General features: G+C 35.1%; 1 protein-coding gene and 1 pseudogene across 7 annotated transcripts in view; one reads left to right on the plus strand and one right to left on the minus strand.

The window, feature by feature from the left end:
* The window catches only part of SNX13 (sorting nexin 13), a gene marked incomplete at both ends in the record, with an annotated part of 140,152 nt that overhangs the window by 44,663 nt on the left and 72,469 nt on the right, over positions 1 to 23,020 (plus strand). For 4 of the 6 annotated variants that reach the window (XM_079711700.1, XM_079711703.1, XM_079711705.1 and 1 more), the window contains 5 exons: positions 1,865 to 1,954; positions 3,010 to 3,131; positions 19,615 to 19,736; positions 19,828 to 19,929; positions 21,301 to 21,389. In XM_079711700.1, coding sequence (XP_079567826.1) covers positions 1,865 to 1,954; positions 3,010 to 3,131; positions 19,615 to 19,736; positions 19,828 to 19,929; positions 21,301 to 21,389 — 525 coding nt within the window. Of the gene's footprint in view, positions 1 to 1,864; positions 1,955 to 3,009; positions 3,137 to 15,038; positions 15,101 to 19,614; positions 19,737 to 19,827; positions 19,930 to 21,300; positions 21,390 to 23,020 lie in introns of those variants that run through there. The other 2 variants (XM_079711704.1, XM_079711702.1) reach the window with 2 other exon arrangements.
* Positions 4,446 to 5,170, minus strand: LOC307057994 (phosphoglycerate mutase 1-like; annotated as a pseudogene). Its single transcript has one exon. The product of its transcript is annotated as a phosphoglycerate mutase 1-like (transcript).

Below are 23,020 nucleotides of genomic sequence, written 5' to 3' on the forward strand. Positions count from 1 at the left end.
ACTTACTTCTGTCTCCCTTTAAAACTCCCTTTAGTGTGTATTCTTTGAGTTTGCTCACAGATCTTTCTGAGGAAATGAACCTTTTTTTTCTTTTAATTGAGGTATAGTTGACTTACAATGTTGTGTTAATTTCTGCTGTACAGCAAATGACTCAGTTATACACATACGTACATTCTTTTTTTAAATATTCTTTTCCATTATGGTTTATCCCAGGAGATTGGATATAGTTCCCTGTGCTATACAGTAGGACCTTGTTGCTTATCCATTCTAAGTGTAATAGTTTGCATCTACTAACCCAAAACTCCCAGTCCATCCTTCTCCCTCCTCTGCTCCCTCTTGGCAACCACAAATCTGTTCTCTGTCTGTGATTTTGTTTCTGTTTCAGAGATAGGTTCATTTGTGCCATATTTTAGATTGCACATATAAGTGATATCATATACTACTTGTCTTTCTCTTTCGGATTTATTTCATTTATATAATAAGATAATCTCTAGTTGCATCCATGTTGCTGCAAATGGCATTATTTCATTCTTTTTGATGGCTGAAGAGTATTCCATTGTATATATGTACCACATCTTTATCCATTCATCTGTTGATGGACATTTAGGTTGTTTCCATGTCTTGGCTATTGTGAATAGTGCTGCAGTGAACATAGGGGTGCATGTATGTTTTTGAATTGTAGTTTTGTCTAGGTATATGCCCACGATTGGGATTGCTAGATTATATAGTAACTCTAATTTTCTGAGGAGCCTCCATACTGTTTTCCATAGTGGCTGCACAACTTTCATTCCTATCAACAGTGTAGGAGGGTTCTATTTTCTCCATGCCCTCTCCAACATTTGTTATTTGTAGACTTTTTAATAATGGCCATTCTGACTGGTGTAAGGTGGGTGGTACCTCATTGTAGTTTTGATTTGCATTTCTCAAATAATTAGTGATGTTGAGCATCTCTTCATGTGCCTACTGGCCATCTGTGTGTCTTCTTTGGAGGAATCTCTGTTAACGTCTTCTGCCCATTTTTCTGTTGGGTTGTTTGTTTTTTTGCCTTTTCTTTTTGAATCATTTCCTAGCCATCCATATTTTCCACTCACTTGAGCGGTACATAGAGAGGATGCAAAATATTTTAAGAATTAAGATCCTAAACAGTAATAAATCATAGTCAAGACTGGTTAAGTCTTTATAATCTGTTTTTTAGTATATGGTATAAAAATGGTGATTTTGATTGCTATTTCTAAAATGATTCATAAGTATATTTTATGAAAAAATCTTAGAGGTTGCATGTGATAACTCGAGGCATATGTTTTTTATATGTATTTGTGCTTTGGTTTGTATTTTTAATTGAAGTGTGTCTTACTAATTTTCACCTGATTTCTAGGTCACTGGTCTTTCTGAAGACTACAGAGAAAAATTCATTTTCTTTAGTTGCTAAAAACCATCCCTAAGTAAAATTAATTAAAAATATATTCATTTGGCAGCTGGTATACTGTTTTGGGCTGAGAGGGAGGAGGAAATAGGGGTGTGTTTAATAAAGACAATTATTAATTTGACTCACCTGAAACACTAACTTATGATTTTAAAGTTTCATTGAAATATGGCAATATTATATCTGATATTTTCAATTTCTCACATTCTAAATAATGTTTGCTGATAATTGTTTTTGGTGATAACACAAAATTTTTTTCTGGATGTCTAGTTTTGTTAATTTGATAAATAGTGTTTGTTTTATATTTGAGTCTCAAGAAATAAGGTTATTTATTAACTTGAAGATAATGCAGGGAAGTTACAATGAATATTTAGTTAGAAGTAAACTACAGAGACTTTAAATCAAGAAACTATGTCATAGAATGTTATGGTTTCCTTTCAGTGCTTAGAAGAAATGAAACGGGAAGCCAGGACTATAAAGATCGATAGAAGATTGACAGGTGCCAATATAATTGATGAACCTCTCCAGCAAGTGAGTTTCAGTATGTGGTATTTGAATTCCATATGTTGTGTGCTAGGTGCATTTCTTTTGAAAATACTAAGGAATAATTTTTGCTATTTGTGTAATATGCTGGAAATTCATTATAATGCTGTCCTTGGAGTCTGTACATAAAGATGCTGCCTTACTTATGGACTTATTTATAATAAGGTGTTTGCTTAATACGATATTAAAGCCTTTTGGTTGAATTTACATTTAGAAAAAAAGTTTTTACTGATATCTGATAATGTTTCTAATTATTTTATAGTTAAAATGTTACTCTTCAGCTGATGAGCAGGCTTAGTGGTTTGATAAATCAGATGTTTTTCCTACTAGTTTTATTACTTTTTTAAATGGATATTTATGGTTTCATTCAAAAATATTTTAAAAATTAGAATTAAAATTATTCTCCAAAATATTTTTCATTGATTCTTGATTTTGTGGTTATTCCAAATAATGTGTACTTTAAAATTGTAATACTATCTTTTAGATGAACCCATATTTAATTTGTCTGATTTGCAAAAACATAATACATTAAACTGTATTATTTGCTATTTATTGGCTAACAGTGCTGTTGGCAGCATCACCAGTATTAGAATTAAGTGAATTGTCGTTTTTGTAATTTGATGCAATGAATCTGATGATATTCTCAAAAGAAAACATATTTCCAAGATTATTAGCATCTCTTGACATTATTTTGCATCTCATTCCGTCAAACTGATTAAAACTTCATTATGTTATAGCATTGGAAATTTATTTTTTCTGCAGGCTTCATCTTTACCTGAAATTGGGCGGGGCTTCGCCATAGATAATTCTTTAATTTTTTAAAAAATTTGGGCAGTGGATAAATTGGGCTACCAAAATAATAGAAAAAAATTTGAAATGTTTTTTAGTATATTGATGCTTTTTTAATGAAGACAGTTATTTACCACTACAATTTAGTATGTAGAGAATAAATATAAATCGAAAATAATCCTTTCAGGTTTTAGTTTGCTACTGTTACTTTTTAAATTCTAAAAAATTGTATTTTTTCCGTATTTTTGTTTTAGGTTATCCAATTTTCCTTGAGGGATTATGTCCAGTATTGGTATTATACACTAAGTGATGATGAATCTTTTCTTCTTGAAATTAGGCAGACTCTTCAGAATGCACTTATTCAGTTTGCTACTAGGTAAGGTCACTGCATTGTATTTATGCAGAAAAATTTAAATATTGTTTGTATCAATAGGGAAAATAACTTTTAAATGGAAGGCGAAAATTGATTATTACAAGGTAAGTAGAATGGTAGATTATTATTTTGGGATAACTCTTAGATTATAGAACTAGAGCCATAAAAACCTTTATTCCTTTACATTTACAGAATGTTTATCTTGACTAATCCCTGTTCTCTTAGTCTGTATGTCCATTTCTTCCTCAGGGTCCAGTTGTCCAATCATGTGACTGTTCAAAGTTTTTCATCCCACTTACTGATAATACTTTTTTCCCCTCTTACCCAGATACTCTTGTTCTGTTTTATTTTGTTTTTAGTTTCGTATCACTCCCTTATTATACTGTTCTGGAAATATGATTTAGTACAGTTATGCTCAAAATGAGTACTGGGCCAAGTGGCAGCGCCAAACAATTGGAACATGATTCAGAAATCTGACACAGTGAAAGACATTCTTGGACATGATTAAGAGGCATTTTATGGCCGTAAAACAATAAGGCAGGGGAGGGGTTCCGAAGCATACAACAGGGTGAAGTCCTATACCTTAGGAGACAGGGAGCTTATCTCATATTGGTGTAAGGAATGGTTTGTTTTCTGTTAACCACCACTAAAATCCCCAGAAGGTTTTTGTTGTTTTTGGTATTTTTAATATTAATATTTATATATAAATAATGTATGAAATATATATAATACGTACAAATATAGACACAACATATATGTATTATATATATATATATATATTTTGTAAAAGTAAATGCAACACTTAAGCATTCAGGTTTGATCCCAATCTTCTGGAGCGAGTTTCTCTGGTGTAATGGAGGAAATGTTTGTTTGAATCACCATGCAGGTTACATTCATCTTCTACTGGAATAACTAGAGCCTCCAGTCACATGACTACAAAATAGTACAGGATTAGCTTTTGGGAACACAAATAAGCTCTCTTGTTCCTCCTCATTGGTCACATCTTAGCATGGTTCTTGCCTATCTTCGACTCAAGCAGGGCCTTAGTAATAAACAAAGCACTAGCAAAAAGTCCCAGAGTTACTTCCTCTCCACTCTCTTGAATAAGTCTTCCCTTGGCTTGAACTGAGGACCCTTTGCCCCATAGGTGCTGTTCTGACTAGGAGCAGGAGACAAAATGGCTAAAAGAAAATTGGGAGCCACTGATCCCCATCTGGAGCTACAACTTAAGATGCCCACAGACATGTGCAGGGAAGAGGTGCAGAGGAATGGGATGGGAGGGGGGTGTCCTTGGGAAAGTAGTCTGCTTGCTTTCCTTCACTTCTTGGCCTTGCCCTGGGCAGCCACAGCCTCCATGACTTCACACATGGGCTCTTCATTTCCCAGGAACTCCATGGGCTTGATGGGTTTCAAGTTCTTGTTCAGTTCATAGGCAGTGGGACTACCAGTGGGCAGGTGCAGCTCCACAGTAGCCTCTTCAGAGAGACCCTCCAGAGGGTTGACAGTGCCCTGAAGGCTATTGCCGTGGGCTGTATTCAGTACCCCCTTCCCCTCCTCCATCTGGGGAACTATTTTTTCATTCCAAAAGGGCAGAGCTCTGGCAATAGTGTGCTTCAGACTCTCACAGGAGGGTAGCTGATCTTCAGTGAAGTCTGCATACCTCAGTCTTTATTGATGTTGCTGTAGAAGGGATGGTTGAGCTTCATAGGAAGTGGTAGGACATAATAGTGTGTCCAGATCTTTACCTGGGTTTCGTCAGGCTTGGCAGCAGTTTCTGCTTTATTGAAGTCAAGTCCTCACTATTGGCGTCCACACTTGGTCATTGGCATCCAGTGCTGTCTAGAAGATCCAAATCGCTTTCTTCTGCACCATGGTGAAGCAGATGTCAAACTCATAGCCAGCATCTTGTAGCACCTGCATGTGGTGCTTCACCTCCTCACGCCTCCTGGGCTCATGTTGGCTTTGCTCCAGCCACTGAAGCCGTTCTCCAGGTTCTATGTGCTTTTTCTGTGTGGGATCAGCACCACCTTGTAGGTGGCCATGGCGGCGGTTCCCGGTGCAGCATAGACTGGGGCTCACTGAGATTCCAGAGTCACCCCAGATACTCTGTTTTATTCAAATGCTCTGAAAATAGTTCAGCATAACTGCTCACTTTTGGCACATACCTAACGGGGTCCTCTTAGAGGAAGAAGAAACCAAAGGAGCATAGGTCAGTGGAGAATATGTATTCAGTTTGTTTACTTTCAGAAGAGAAGTGTATTTTATTTTTTTTTTAAATTTTTTTTTATTACTTTCTGCTTTATAACAAAGTGAATCAGTCATACATATACATCTGTTCCCACATCCCTTCCCTCATGCATCTCCCTCCCTCCCACCCTCCCCATCCCACCCCTCCAGGCAGTCACAAAGCACCCAGCTGATCTCCCTGTGCTCTGCGGCTGCTTCCCACTATCTATCTACCTTACGTTTGGTAGTGTATATATGTCCATGCCTCTCTTTCGCTTTGTCACAGCTTACCCTTCCCCCTCCCCATATCCTCAAGTCCATTCTCAAGTAGGTCTGTGTCTTTATTTCTGTCTTACCCCTATGTTCTTCATGACATTTTTTTTTCTTAAATTCCATATATATGTGTCAGCATACAGTATTTGTCTTTCTCTTTCTGACTTACTTCACTCTGTATGACAGACTCTAGGTCCATCCACCTCATTACAAATAGCTCAATTTCATTTCTTTTTATGGCTGAGTAATATTCCATTGTATATATGTGCCACATCTTCTTTACCCATTCATCCGATGATGGACACTTAGGTTGTTTCCATCTCCGGGCTATTGTAAATAGGGCTGCTATGAACATTTTGGTACATGTCTCTTTTTGAATTATGGTTTTCTCAGGGTATATGCCCAGTAGTGGGATTGCTGGGTCATATGGTAGGAGAAGTGTATTTTAATGAGTTTGCTTTAAGAAACTTTTCTTAGATATACAAACATTCTCACTTTACAAACACCCCTTACATACTGCCTCCCATATGACAAAATATTTTGGTCTATATCCTTGTATTTAAACTGCTTGATTTTGGCGAGGGCATTTCATATACAGAAATTATTTACTTTTGAAAGAAAGGATTCTATCTTTGGGCGAATTTGCAATCTTTTTTTTTTTTTCTCAAATAAAAGTTTGCTACCCAGTTCACAGAGTGATTTTCCTATGAGCCTGTGGCCTCAAGGCAGGAGGCTGCATTGCTATGCCAGGAGTACACTCTCAAATCTGAAGGTGTTGTTCTCCAGCCAACCCCTCTTCTTCTCTAATTAGGTTCTTGAAATATACTTTTGTACTATTGAGAGTCTTGGAGAATAGAGCTTTGCCCTAGGGCTGTTACTTTATTTCCATCTCTGTTCACATAGATATTTCTAGCTCATGCTGCCCTGTTGAGACTTTTTCTTCTATAATTCAGTTGATCTTAAGCTTTAGAGTGTGAGGTGAGTTCCTCAGCCTGAGGTCACTGAGGAGGCCTACAGTAAGTTTCATGGTTTGAATTTTAACTTAGATAGATTTGAGCTCCTTCTCCCTTATGATTAACAGCAAACATTGTAAAGTAGCCAGCCATAATTAGGAGTGTAGACTTACTGTGGAACACAGAAAATATAATAAAGTATAATCAAAGAAGTCAGAAATTGGATTTTATCTCCTTATTTCATATATGTAACATTATTGTGTGTTAGGTATTTTTTAAGATCATTCTTCTGAAACGGTCATTCACTGCTTTTTATGGTAACACCATTCTAATGAGGTTTTTCCCCCTTTGGAAGAGTGGGAATAAGAAGAGTTCATTATTCTTGTGTCTGACTGCTTAAGGGTATATGAAAATATGAAAAATTTTAGACCTAGAAAGAACTTTGAACTAGTAATTGGAAGACTTGAGTTTGTATCCTGCTCTACCATTTAGCTGTGGTACTGTGAGCAAGTATTAAAAGTTTTTGGATCTTGGTTTTTCTCACATGTGAAATAAGCCTAATAATAAATACCTGCCCAGTACTGCATTCCTCACAGGGTTATTGTCATGATCAAATTCATCTATTCATTCAACTAATATTTTGTGTCTACTTTGTACCAGCCAGGTGCTGCGGATACAGCAGTGAATAAAGCAAAATCCCTGCTCAGTGGAATGTAATGAAAATAATCCTTGTGAAAATGTTTTCAAAGTTGTGAAGGAATTTAGAAGTTTAAGTTTTTATGCCGTCCAACATCCATAATTTCACAGATAAGGAAGCTAAATTCCAGAAAGATTAAGCGATTAGTCTAGGATTATCTGTTGAGTTGGGGGCAGAGCGAGAATTAGAATCAGATTGTTCTTAATAGTTAGTATTCTTTCCTCCACTCCCTACCAGATATATTATGATCTAGATTATTCATCTTAGTTTCTCCCACCTTTCTTTCGTATCATTGCATCCTTTCCCTGTTTTTGATTTTATAACCACCTTTTCTTTAAACTTCCTGTCATAAGTTTTTTTCCCCCTTCTCTAATCTATGCTTTCAAGCTAAGTATTTGGGTGATTACAGGAAGAGCCAGGTTTCTTCCATACTAGACTGATATGAATTTATATCTTTGCTTGTTCATTGGTCTTAAGTTTTGGGGCAAATTAATCAGCCTCTCTTGAGCTTTAGTTTCCTTATTTGTAAAAAGCTGATAATAAGCTACTTTTGAGGCTGCTTTCAGGCTAAAAAACAATACGATGTAAAACCTGTAGCATACAGTAAAGCTCAGTTATTGTTTGTGCCTTTTCTGTGAATGACTTTATTTTGGTCCTTCATTGGATTTTTCTGTTACTACTAAAATGTATGTCTTCACAGAGGCTCCTTGACTATTTCCAATGTGAATATCAAGAAAATTAAGTCTGGTTATAATCACTCAAATAATTTAAAAATTCTTATTCTTGTCTGCTGTGCACTGTGAAGCATAAGTTATCACTTCTCTCCTTCAAATTAAAATCTTGCATAGGGTTCTTAACCAACAGCCCATGAAGCCCTGAAGATGTATGCAAAATTGTCTGTGTTTTTTTTCCTATTGAGTGATTCCATAGATTTTATTTTCAAAAAGGGCCTATGAACCCAGAAAAGATTTAGAACCACCAAATTCTAGTGTCCATATTTATTCATCAGCTTGGGGAAACAATTACAGAATATCAACATAAAACAAAATACTCATTTTGAGATATAACAGGAAGAAAAGGATATACTTAGAGTGTGAAGTTCTGGTTTTGAGCTTTAGCTCTATTATTTATTAAGCTCTATGGCCTTGAATGGGTAAAAACCATAAATTCTTTGAGTCTAGTGATAACCTATGTCTGTTTATCAGGTTGTTGTTAGGATTAAATGACATCGCATATGAGAGAGTACTTTGTAATGATAACACCTCATACTAACATTAGTACCTGTTATTCTAGTAACAGTTTAGGGAAGGAAACCTTCCCATAGCACTCGAGTTCTCTGTGGAACCTGGGCATAAATTAGGCTGGAGCTTTAGTGGATGAATCTGTGATAACCCATGTATTTTTATTCTCTCTTCAAATAAGGTAGTATGATGTAGGATAGAAAGCCCTGGGAGATTTGTATTATAATTCTACCTGTACCATTAAGTTACAGTGTACTTAAAAGAAAATTTCTTAACAACTCTGTACAGCAGTGATGCTGAACTTGTAGCACACTCTGAGTTGTGAGGGGCAAACGAGATGATATGCATGAAATATTTCATAAAGTATTTGTCAACCAATAAATGACTTTTTGAGCAAGTTATTTGACTTTCTGTGCCTAAATCTCTGCATCAGTAAAATGGGGTAATTTTCTCATAGGATTGTTATAATGATTATGTGGGGGAAGAGTGCATGTAAAAAATCATAGGATCTGGCACATAGTATGTGTTCAGTGAATGTTAACTTCTTTGTTATTATTGTTGTTTTTGTTATTTGTTACATTCCTAGGATATATACACAGATTCTTTGACCTTGGCTTCTTAGCTCTATTTTTTTTTTGAGGGGGAAGGGAAAGGGAGACAAAATTAAAGCACATGAAATGCAGAGAAATAAAGTGGTGATTTGTGTGGCATTTAGAGGATTTCATCTAGAGATAGAATGGACCAGAGTCACTGATCAAGACCTTATGTGGATTGAGGCCAAAACTGGACTTCAAGAATGGGTGTATTGAGATGGAGAGGGAGGGATAAAGGACATGTTAGGCAAAAGGAATAATCTGAGCACAGTTCTCAGAAGGGGGATAAGGTTAGTGTATGAGGAGGTACAAGTGAACAAGGAACCTTGTTGTTCTCAAAAGTGAAATGTGGTTACTAACTCTACACCTCTGTTCCCCTGAACCCTAGGGTTAGTGGAAAGGAGATATATTCTAATGTTACTGTGTTCCTTCCTGAAGGTTTTTCCCATGGTGTAAGGACATAGGAAATGTAGGTTCTGAGATTCAGTGGTTCTGATGCTGATGGGATCACTGTTCCTGGAATGACAGGGGGTTTTGCTACTGAACTCAGGTCCCACTGCTCGCTGCTTGAGAGACAAATTTTGGTTGGAAAGGAAAGGTGGTTTTATTCAGGAGGCTGGCAACCTGGGGAGAAGGTGGACTCATGTTCAGAAGCCAACTCCCCATTGCTTATCGGGGGGCAAGAGCTTTTAAAAGGGAGTTTCAGGGGTGTATAGGCAGTGGGAGGGGGCTTTGTGCAGAGCAGCATAGTAAGCTCTGATAGTCATCTTGAAATTGGTCATGAGGTGGTCTGATTAGCATCATCTTGATTGCTTTAAGTACAGTGAATCTTCAGTTCCAGGGTCAGTTTGTTCCCATTTCCTTGAGGTCAGTTCTTAGAATTGTGTAAGATGGAGCAGCTTATGTCATGGCTACAGTCTGGTCATCAAGTAGTTTACTTTTTCCACCTGGTGGGGATTTTAATATCTGTAAAACAGCTCAGAGGATATGGCTCAATATTATCTGTAGCACTTGAGGAGGAACTAAAGGTCCTTGACTTTGTTTAAGGACTGAACTATTATTATTTTGTCCTGTTTGACTATTTTCCTGTTTCTGTATTTTCTCATTTCTTTGATTAAATTTATTCTTTGCCTGAAGTTTTTCTACAGACAAGAGGCAGGTGGAAGACGTGGTGGTGGTGGGATCTGTCTAGGGAAGGTCCCAAGGGTCCTGCTTGATTTTAGTTTGTTTTCCATTTTTCTCACTCCCTTTTGCCATAGAAATGTAAATTGTATGTTCCTAGACTTGTCCAAAAGGCAAGTACAATAATGGACAGTAATGGACATTTGCAACAGTGAAGTTTTATACTCTTGTCATTTTATATTCTTTGCCATTTGAAAACCTAGCTCAAAAGAGATGTTAATCAGAAAGATGCAAAAAGAATTAGGAACCATCTAAATATTTAAAAGGGGAGAAAAAGTTAAAGTTTTTATATCTATAGAATAGACCAGGGGTGGTTAACTGTATATTTTTATAATTCATATATTGTACAGTTCACCCACTTAAAGTCATTGGCTTTCATTATATTCACAGAGTTGTGCAGCCTTCATCACAGTCAATTTAAGAACTTTAAAAAAAATAAATTTATTTAATTAATTTATTTTTGGCTGTGTTGGGTCTTTGTTGCTGCGCATGGGCTTTCTCTAGTTGCGGTGAGCCGGGGCTACTCTTCCTTGCAGTGTGCAGGCTTCTCATTGTGGTGGCTTCTCTTGTTGCGGAGCATGGGCTCTAGGCATGGCGGGCTTCAGTAGTTGCAGCACGTGGGCTCAGTAGTTGTGGCTTGTGGGCTCTAGAGCACAGGCTCAGTAGTTGCGGCTCATGGGCTTAGTTGCTCCGTGCCATGTGGGATCTTCCTGGACCAGGGATCGAACCCGTGTCCCCTGCATTCGCAGGTGGATCCTCAACCACTGCGCCACAAGGAAGCCCTAAGAACATTTTAATGACCCCGCAAGGGGACCTGATATCCGCTATCAGTCTCTCCCCATATCCCCCACAAAGCTTCTAGCTCTAGGCAGTCAATTATATACTTTTTCTCTCTGTGCATTTGGACATTTTACATGAATGAAATAATACAATATGTGGTCTTTAGTGACTGGCTTCTTTCACTTAGCGTAATGTTTTCAAGGTTCATCCTTGTTGTAGCATATATTATTACTTATTGCTTCTTATTGCTGAAAAATTTTCCATTGTATGGATACACCACATTTTGTTTATCCATTCATCAGTTGGCAGACAGTAGGGTTGCGTCTATCTTTTGGATTTCATAAAGAGTGCTACTGTGAGCACTCATGTACATGTTTTTGTGTGTGAACTTAATGTTCTCATTTCCTTTAGATGTGCACCTAGGAGTAGAGTTTCTGGTCATATGGTAACTCTGTTTAACCTTTTGAGGAACTGCAAACTTTTAAAAAGTGGCTACACATTACCACCAACAATGTATGAGGGTTCCAATTTCTCCACATCCTTGCCTGTACTTGTTATTGTCTGTCTTTTTGATTATAGCCATCCTAGTGGGTGTGAAGCGGTATTTCATGATGGTTTTGATTTGCGTTTCCTTGATAGCTAACGATGTTGAGCATCTTTTCATGTGCAAATTAGTCATTTGTGTACAGAGAATGTCTGTCGGATCTTTTCCCTATTTTAAAATTAGGTTATTTGTCATTTTATTATTGAGTGTACTGTACTGCTGCCTGGTTTTATAAGTACAGTTTTATTGGACAGTCCTGCTCATTTGTTTGCATTTTGTCGATGGCTGCTTTTGTGCTACAGTGGCAGAGTTGACTGAGATGATGTGGCCTGCAAAGCCTAACATAGTTGCTAATTGGCTCTTTTAGAGAAAGAGTTTGCTGACCCCTGGAATACATAGATTTGCATACATTAAAATATTAAGTGGTATTAACGAAGTAGGAAATACATTAGAATAAAAAGCACACAAAGTAGTGTATGCTATATGATTTTAGCTGTGTAAAAAATTGTAAGTATGTGAGCATAGCAAAGAGACTAAAAGAAAAAACACTAAAATATTAACAGTGATCTTTGGATTGTGGATTTAAGGCTAATTTATAGCTGATACAGAAAATCTAAAGAAGGAAATTACATTTTACAAAACGGGCATGTATTATTCTTATAGCCCAAGACAGAAACATTTGGTGCTCAGCAATAAAAATATCTAGGATGACTTTGCAACTAAATTCATTTTCCTGTTTCTCTGTTTTTTATATTCTTGCGAACACATAAATAAAAGAAACCGTTTTTCAACTGTAGATGACATATTTTGTATAGGTAGCCACTGAATCTTTATTTCCTTGGGAAGTTATCTTGAAACTAATGCTTAAATATAGTGTTTTGTACATGATAAGGTAGTGAATACTCAATAAATTATTGTTAATCGAGTTTCCATTTATGACTTCCTTGGTAATTTTTTCCCACAAAATTTTAATATATTTCACTGTTGGGTCTAGGAATTTTTCATTTATCAGGTAAATTTTACTGAAAACCTTATTTATTAAAATACTTAATAGCATGAGTTTAATTTTTAATACTTAACATTATAGTTAAGAAGATTCACACTTAGCCCCAGGTTATTTTTTTTCTTTTTCTGTAGCTTGATTAAGGCTTCCAGCTCTGTTCTTTATACTCAACCCCTAAAATAGGTGAGTGTGCTTCATGTGTGTTCCTCTATCTAAGTTTTTCTTTATATTTGAAGATCCAAGTTCTTTAAAAGTTATGCATCCTTGAGCTCTTTGAAGCATTGGGGCACAGGATGTAGAACTGGATGGATTTCTTAGGTGAAGTTATAGTTCACTAAATACCATTTCCTTTACTATGGTTATATAAAACTGCATGCCTAAATTTTTCTCCATTTCTACCAATTTGTTTATAAATTTTATGAGTCAGAAGGTTTTGTGTTGTTAAGGTATAGCAGAGAAAACACCAAATTGAAAGTTAGGAACCCTGTTTTTCTTTGTTGTTTTTTGTTTTTGTTTTTAAACAAAGCCTTGATCTCAATAACTATATAATCTAGAATAAGTAATGTAAGTTTTGGCTCTGTAATTATAGGGGTTTGTGGTAATTATTTCAGATCTCTTTCAGTTCTAAAAGACTGAGATTCCCTAGTATGGTTGGTACTAATCTTGATTTGTATGTTTTCACTCATACTTCCTCTTCAAAACACTCACTCACATTCTCTATCACACCCCACATTTTGAATACCATTTGGGGAGTTATTTTTTATAGTGTGTGGGGTTGCTAATTAGATTTAATTTAGTTTGGGATTAGGTACTCCTCTCGTCTGTTGTTTTACTGATAGGAGATCTTAGAGTAGGGTGATGATAAACTTTATTTAAACCTTTTATTGTATTTCTGCATGGTCAGAAAGGATACAAGACTTAAACGTGAAAGATATTTACTAGACCAGTCTTTTCTCTGTAGATAAAAGTCTTGTATCAATGAAACTTTAAAAAATTTTATTTGATTATCCAAACTAGTACTATTCTCTACTGAATACTGAAAAAAATAAATTTGTAGTTTTATAAGTCGACTACTTTAAGTTTTGTGAAGTGTAAATACTCCCACCATGGTTGATTTTAAGCTGTCAGTATGAAGTCACTGAATGTGGAGTTAGGAGAGAGGTGTGCACATTTGGCTCTCCCACTCAGCATACAACAGTGCAGCCAAGGGAAGGGAGCAGACAGATTAGTAACCATTAAGTAATGAAACTTGTTACCTCGTGTGGTTGCTAATTTAGCTCCCATGAAAGAGTAATTCTCCATATATTTTTAAGGATTATGGTAGAGAGTAATAGTAAATTTAATGTAAGTTCAGTTTCATTATTTTATACTCAATCCTTATAACTACATCCTTAAAGTAGATTTTAAAAGGGAAACAAAGGTGCTCTAGGGAGGTGGTTATGGTAACGTGAAGTATTTATAATATGAGCAAATTGAGACTGGAAGAAGGGGAAATCTTTTAATGGATTTAGGAGCAAGTTTACAATTCTGTGCTTTTAAAATATTGCTCAAATTCAATTTTAGGCTGAAGCTTTTGACGCTAACAACGTACTCCCTCAAGGACCCTTGAAGGATGGAAACATGTAAAGGTTTATGTATTTTAAAGAATATATCCTTTATAATAGTGAAGTCTGAGGGGGAAGCTGCTGTCTGATTCCGTGACTCAAGGAAGGAATTTTTTCTTTCACAGATAGGACACCCACTTTCAGCAAAAGATGTCTGAGTCAGTGATCTAAAAATCCTCTAGTGGAATAAAACTTCTAAAAATGTCTTCAAAGATGCTTGTCAAAATCTACCCAGAAAAACTAGGAATCATTAGTATAGGAATTTTACTATACTAATGATTTTTTTAAATGTCTGAATTTTGTAATTAAACAGTAAAAGACCTCATATAGGAGATTAATACATATTATTGTAATTTTATGCTGTTGGTTATTATATCACCTTTATTGATTAATACACATTTAAAAAGTATATATGCGTGTGTGTATGTGTATATATATATATATATACACATACATACATATATGTACATACATACTATGCAGTATACAGTATACTGTGTCATTCTTTTTTTATTAAATTAATTAATTTATTTATTTGTTTATTGGCCGTGCCACACGGCACGTGGGATCTTTAGTTTCCCAACCAGGGATCGAACCCATGCCTCCTGCATTGGAAGTGTGGAGTCTTAACCACTGGACTGCCAGGGAGGTCCCTACTGTGTCATTCTCATTGTTTTAAAATAAGGTCTTAGTAGTCATTTCTGTGAAAAAATAATATAGCATCAGGAACGTAACATTTATTATAGGATTGTTTCTGTGGGAAAATCAGTTTTTACTTTTATCATTTTGACATAAAGGACCTTTTCCAGGGCAGTATTCTGCCCAGTGTGTGAAGATTGCCTCTATTGCCAGATGGTCACCCACTTGTTTAGTTAGGCAGGTCTACATGATGACTCTTGCATAGGCCATGCTCATTTCCCTCTTTTGTCTGTTCCTATATCCTTCTTTACCCCATTTAAATACTAGTCATTCATCAAAATATTTTTATAGTGTGGCCTCTTTAATTAATCCTTTTTGACTTACGACATAGCACTTAACTAACTTCTACTTATTTCTCTGTGTGGGTATCATCAAAAAAAATTGTAAGCTATTTTTGGAATGGTACCAATTCTGTACTACTGTAATAGAAATTCTCTTTAGTTAGCCAGTTATTCTCCATTCCCTTTGTAAGACATACTGACTCATGCCCTTAGCATTAAAGCTAGGCTAATAGACTACATTCTAGTACTTCTGTCCACTTCTGTCCCTACCTTTTGACTTTTAAACTTATCAGAAGTTGTCAATTCCTGGGCACAGAAAGTCTGATATAATTGTTTTGTGGTATGAGCTGAGCATGGATGCTTTAGAGGAGGAAGGCAATTGAGTGTGTTAAAAAAGGAAGTTGTATTTGTTTCTGAACCTGTGTACCCTGCTTATACTTTTTATTATAATCATATAATTTAATTTACTTCTACATAGATTGAAGAATATGAGTATGACAGGGTAGTTCCTATGAAAACGAGGTCACTTGCTTTGGAATTTACTCAGCTAGTTGCTAAATAGATCACAGTAGAATTAGGTGTGTAAAAGACAACTATAAAATGTTGGTGAAAAGCCTTGAAAGACTCTTACTCTGCATTTGGATTTGTTCACAGATGTTGTTAGTTGTTATGCCACTTAAAAGAAACTGGAAACCATAACTTCCTCAATGTGAGAATGGTTTATTCAAGACAAAGGCCACATTAATAACACTTAGCAAAACATTAATCAAAAGGTCTTACCTTAGTCTTACACTGAAAGATTTATATGGTTTAAGTTAAAATGAAATACATTCATGATTCCTTCTTTTGATCAAATATTTTGATTTACTTACCAGTTACCACTTTTCTATGTACTGTGTTCCTGTGTGTGTGTGTGTGTGTTGGGATGGGTATGTAGTTAATCATAGATTCTTAAAGCTGTAAGTGTCCCTAGAGAAAAACCATGGGAGGTGACGTGACTTGCTGAATTTCACAACTAATGAAATGGTGTACCTTTTACTTGAATCAAGGACATGTATTCAGTCCAGTTTAGTCTTAGTTGATTTTGATGTGTTTTTTGTGTTACTGATGATGAGCTGTATACTGCTTAGAATAGATGGCCTCCGTGAAGCAATTTATGTAATCTCAGTCTCAGCCCTCATATTTGGGACATTCATTGCCTTTTTTTGGCATTAGCATTAAGTAGCTTTGGGGTTTAGAGATGCAAAAAGAGCTTCTCAATATATGTCCTATTTCAGAACTTTAAGGAGTAAAGAAGCAGTTGCTGTATGTGGTTCATGTGGCCATTCTCCAAGCACCTATTAACAGTGCTCTGACCCTGAAAGAGAAATCAATAAATCAGTATGTATCAAGTGCCTCCACTGTTTAACATATTATTTAGCCATTGGGGAACACCACTAGTGAATAAAACATAGTGGAATAAAACAGACAAAATCCCTGACTTCCTGAGATTTTTATCTCAGCAGTTGAATTATTTAACTGTTGGTTGTAAGTGCTATAAAAAGTGAAAAATGTGCTGCTATGAGAATATGTAACCAGAGATCCAGACCTAGTCTGAAGGAATAAAGCAAAGGGTGAGGATCAACGAAGAGTGCCATGTGGAATTGACATTTTAGATGAACTCTAAAGTATAAGTGAGAATTGTCAAAGGAATGTGGGGGAGAGAAGGTAAATTTATGGAGAGTGGACAGGGTGAGCAAACTTGGCAGAGGGAATAGTCTGTCCAGAGGCATTGAGGTAAACACAGAACCGAAAAGGAAGGACAGTGGAACAAATGATGAGGAAGTAAGCAGGGTCCCAGCTATGTGTGATCAGAGAGTCATTAAAGGGTTTTTACAGCTCTTGTTTTGTATTATCATATTTGTATTTTTAAAAAGATCACTCTGGGTGCTGTATGGAAAATAGAATGGAGGGTAGACTAGAGTGGACGCGGGAGATCAATTAAAAGGCCAGGAATAAGATGATGGTGTTAGAGATGAAGATAAGGCATGCCAAATATATCAGAGAGCTACACTTGGTAGTTTGACTTTTCCTTTTGTTCTTTAATTAAGACTTCATTGCTTATTTGCATTCCTAGTTAACCATCATAATTCTTACAAGCATTCTATCAAGATATGTAAGCTTCATGGGCCTAATATAAATTGTATATTCTCAGGGTAGGGTTGAATATATCCCTTATTCTCTTGGTCATATAGGAAGTATGCTTTCATTTTTAAATTCAAGAAGTGAAAGCCTCTAAGTAATAATAAAATGAAAGTGTAGATAATAGGATTCATTGTGTAATAATCCAGGTGTTTTTACTAGGAGTCATGTGGGGGAATATTTTAAACAAAGTGAAAAAGAGCCTTGACTGTAGGCATAATTTAAGAATAAATAATATTAAGAGCTCTAATAGAAAACTACCTGTGGATTAATAGAAGGAAGTGTGGCTTTCAAATTTTAAGACAAATACTACTAGAAATTGTTAGTAGATATTTTCCTAATTATATAAATGGGAAGTCATGTACTACTGTTGTTCTTATCTTCCTAACCTAGAACAGTTCCTTTGAGTTGAGATTTACAATAGATATGCATGTATTCAGGGTAAATAAGTCAAGCAGAGGGAAAATGATGACCTTGGATAGAGAATATGAAATACTGTGTTCCCTGTTTTCCCCACCCTCAATATATTTGTATATTGAAAGTAGAAATCTGTATTTAATACTTAAAATAATTTTCACGTATTTGCATTACTTATTAACTTTCAGTCATTTTAAATGTCATTACATCCTCCATAATGAATTGAGATAGGTTTTAAAATGCCTTCTAAAATTAATAAATTTTGTTTTGTTTGAAAATTTCAGTAAATTCTATAAATAACACTGTACCATGAAACAGAACATATGTAATTTGAAAGATTATGTATTCTGCTTTCTTCTAAATTTGTTAGAATGAACACTTTTATGGATTTAATGAGCTAATGGCCTATACCAAGTAAATTTTGTTCTTATAAAATTTTCAGGTTTGGATGATTTTGTACAAATATTCATGTAAAGAGTTTTGAAAGATGCTTACACAGATTATGCTTTTCTTTCTAAAATAAGGACAAAAAGAGACTCTAGAGACCTCTAGGTTTAAGTTTTTATTTTAGGTTTTATGTTGAGACTGAGTATTGTTACCAAGTTTAGTGTATGCTTATATACGTGGCTCTTACATTCTAAGTAACGGTAACCCCTCCTCAGTTCCCAGAGCTCAGGTTACATTTATTTTTGTTAAATTGTTTGTATTCATGTACTTAATAATTTACTCTTTCTTTCCATGTATATAACAAAATCATAATTGTGCATTAAAAATTATGAGTGTTAATAATTTATGTTTTTGTTTGAAAATAGCCATCTGTTATATTCCTCAATGCCATTACCACATTTAAAAGTTTTTTCTCAAAAGACAGTAATCAAGTCAACTTATTCACTCGCTTCTTTATTATACATGTATGGTGAATTAGCATAATGAATTATGGTAACTTTTTTTTGCTCCCCCATTGTTTAGCATCTTCATGAGTAGCTTCTTTATCTTCTGTTTATTTGGTATGTTCCTAAAGGGGTGAATTAATTTTAGTGCTAACTTAAGGAAAACAGCATTGAATAACATGTTTGTTTAAAAATATCACTTAATCCAAGGAGATGTATAATCTGGTTTTATCTGTTGTATTTGTTATCTGTTACACTGGTTTACTAAATTAGCGATGTTTGTTGAGGTCTGTTGCTTTTGAGGTAAGAGTACTGGGTAACTTAATAAACTTAGTAATCACCTTTTTCATGGGTAAGTGTGGTATTTTACATTACTCTTTAAACCATTTCCATGTGACTATAGTTATTTCAAATAGTTAAGTTTTTAAGTGTTTGTATATGCAAACAGAAACCAGTCAGGCTCATACCAAAGATATTTGGTTCAAAACTTGGACCGTATAACTAAAAGGAAGAATGTGGAGAATTCAGAAAGGGTTCAGAAGGAACCAAGAAATATCTCAACTGCTCTTTTAAAAGCAAGCAAAAACATTCTGAATTCCTAATATATTGTTATGTCTGGGATGAGAAATTGCATAATATACCTGTTGTCTTTTCTCTTATTTATTTTAAGCATTTAGATAGTACTTTTAAGCTTTGGCACATAAAATACTTCAAAGAATATTCTTCGAGGGTTTAAATAGATTTGATAAACTGGGTATTTTGAAAGGGAATGCTAAGGTGTAATAGTGGTTAAATGAGTAAAATCTCAGTATAAATAAATTCAGTCTCTTTGATAATCATGTGTTTCAGTAGTCATTAAGTAAACTTATTTTTTGATTAAAAACATTTATATAATGCTTTCATGTCATGTGTTTTTTGTAAGGTCAAAAGAAATAGACTGGCAACCTTACTTTACTACACGCATTGTAGATGATTTTGGCACACACCTACGAGTATTTAGAAAGGCTCAACAGAAGATAACAGAGAAAGATGATCAAGTAAAAGGTAATATCTTTATCCCCTTTGAAAATTAAGGTTTTTAAATCTGTTTTTCTTTATTATTCTGTATGTCTTGAATTGTTCCTTCTTTGTCCAGGTACAGCAGAAGATCTTGTAGATACCTTCTTTGAAGTTGAAGTTGAAATGGAGAAGGACGTTTGCCGTGACCTAGTGTGCACATCTCCCAAAGATGAAGAAGGTTTTCTTTTCAATTTAACTTTTCTGAGAACAGTAACTGTTCACATTGGTTGGAGACAAGTTAGCAGAATCAGTGAACAAATATAAGTGTAAAATCTAAGAGTGTAATTATTCTTACAGGACAGGCAGCATAGTAAAGACACTGCTACTATTCACTTTATTGTATTTTTTAACTCTTAAAAATAGTTTCCAGATTCTTTTTTCTTTTTTAAAGATCATCTTTAAAATTTAAAGATGGCAATTAAAGAGTACCTCTTTCGTCATCTTTTAAAATACAGCAAACTGAAATGTTATGTAATTATAAATGTACTTTTTTTGATCTATAGTAATTTATCTTCCCCTTGAATTTATTATTTCTATTTCAAGAGTACACCTGTTACCCTAAATATTTCCTAAGGGAATGATTATAATATTTCAAATGAAATTTATAGAGTTGAATGTACTTTTCTTTTTGGGAGGTTAGACCCGATAAGCTTTAGCTGAGGATGTTGTCTTTTCCTAGTTTTACAATGACTAAGAGTCTGTGCTACTTGGCACATTTTTTTTTGATTAGCTGTTTATTGCATTGGCCAAAAAGTTCGTTCTGACCCAATAATTATATTCCCGGGAAGTGTCAGCATATGAACAATTCAGAAACGCATTTCTAGTTGTGGAAATTGTTTTCTTAGATTTTTAAAAATGTGCTCAGCTTTTTTATTTCTTTGCCTTCCTTTCCGCTTTTTCCCTTTTTCCTTCTTTCCTTTTTATATTTATTGTGCAATTCAGTTCTTAACTGCTACTTCATTAGCACTAATATGAAATAACTAAATGTAAGAAATAGATATAATAATGTACAGTCCTTTTATGTAAATCAAGCCCTCCTCAATCAGTAAAATATTGGGTTGGCCAAAACGTTCGTTCGGGTTTTTCCATAATGTTACAGAAAAACCGAAACGAACATTTTGGCCAACCCAATAGAAGCGCATACTCGTCTTGTTATTACCTGCCAAGACAGTGGAAGTTCTTTCCTGAAAAAAATAATTACAAGTGTATTTTTAAATGTGCAAATAACTTTTAAGTACGCAAAGATGTGTGGTAGAATACATGGTACAACTAAAACTTTTTGGGGAAAACACTTTTGTAATTGAAGTTTCTCAGCAATTCAAAATGTGGTGTAGAATTGGGCAGAATAAAAAATATGTATTCGTTTGATTAATGAATAGTTGCTATTTGGAGAACAATAAAGGAATTTTTAGTGAATACTGATTACTAAGGTAATAAGCTGGTATAATCAGGCAACTGCTTATTTCTACCTTTATTTGTGTTTTATATCAAGAGTAGGTGGAGACTTCATATTTTCTGATGTTGTTATAGCTACTTCTTTTATTTCTAGGATTCCTAAGGGATTTGTGTGAGGTCTTATTATATTTATTGCTACCTCCTGGAGATTTCCAGAACAAGATCATGCGATACTTTGTCAGGGTAAGCCTAAGCTCATACAAAATACATGGCTGTAAAGAAACTTAGAGTAGTAATTATTAAAATTTTTGTCCCAGGACCCTGTTACGCTCTTAAAAATTATCGAGGACCCCAAAGAGCTTCTGTTTATGTGGGCTTTATCTATCAATATTTATTGTATTGTAAATTAAAACTAAGAAATTTTGGGACACAAATACACAAGCCCACATTCCATTAATGGTATCATCACACCATCATGTTCCTTTTTGAAAATATCACTGTATGCTTGTCTCCCCCTACACGCCAGAGGTTCCTGGACAACACCTTGAAAACTGCCTGAGTTAGAGTTAGATACTTGGATTTTTGGTTATAACAAAGATATGTTTTAAATTTTCTTTAATATAGCTTCACCTATAAATTTACTTAAATTAGGCTGACTAAAGTAACACTTCTGGATAGAAACTTTCAAAAAATCCTGGGTAGCTAAGATTCTACTTCTTGTCATTGGAAAATAAGTTAAGTCAGATGAGAACAGTAGTCTTGGACTCATTTATTCCCTGGGTATAAACCTTTGGAGTAAAATTCTTTGTACACATGTAAAGGAATAACATTTTGACTTTGGCTACTGGTTGTGATTGAGAAATGCTAGCTAATGCTAACATTAGCCCTTACCCTGGCTGAATGGGTAAAATTGAAGTTTCTAATTTTTGTAAAAATGAAAGCTTATGATCTCTTTAGTCTACCATTCTGCAGAACAGATACACCAATTCCTAACGTGTCTGTTGTTATTTAATGCTTGTTTGTTATTATTTAAGCAGTATCAATTTCCTAGTAGCTCTCTAACTTGAGTTCAGTGCACTTCTCAGGTAGGGTAATGGTACCGTGAAGTGAGAAGAAAATGCTTGATTTTGATGGGAAGAGTCTGATAGATTATATATAGTGAAGACCAATTATTTGGGCTAGTCATTATCAAGGGAGGTAAATATCTGGCATGTCCATCACTAGATTCACATCTACCACTGAAGGAAGATACTGCTAATCAGTCATCATACTCATTCATGCTGATTATTTGGCAGCAGAGTCTTTGCCTGGTACTCCAGATAGCCACTGTTAGGCAGTATCTCAGCAGCATTTCACATGGCTGGCCATGTTTTCCTTCTTGAAACTCTGTCTTTTCTTGGGTTCCACGTCATTACTGTCTTTTCTTTTTCTCCTCCTTTGGTCTCTTTTTTAGTCACCTTTATATGCTTTAATTCCTCTTGTTAACTTTTAAATATCCAAGTTGTTCAGTTCTGAGCCCTCTTCTTGCTCATCCATTCCTAAGGCTTTAAACACCAGCCAAATGCTAATAAAAATTTATGTCTATAGGCCAGACTTCCCTTCTGAGCTCTAGGCCCCTCTGACCAGCTGCCCACTAAAATCACTCTTTGATTGATTCACAGCCCTTTTAAACTTTAAATGCCCAGGATGGAAATCTTATTCTTGCCTCCAAATCCTGTCTACCTTTTATAAGTCTTTTCTTCATCCCAGTAATAACTATCCAGGAAATGTTTTAAATCTCAAGTCCTTTTAAAAGGCTTACAGTAAGACTGTGCATGATGTGATGTGGCTTTGTTTACCTCTCTGGCCTTCATGCCATGCCATCACTATGTTCC

Source organism: Hyperoodon ampullatus, assembly GCF_949752795.1.
Source record: "Hyperoodon ampullatus genome assembly, chromosome: 9".
Classification (NCBI taxonomy): Eukaryota; Metazoa; Chordata; class Mammalia; order Artiodactyla; family Ziphiidae; genus Hyperoodon; species Hyperoodon ampullatus.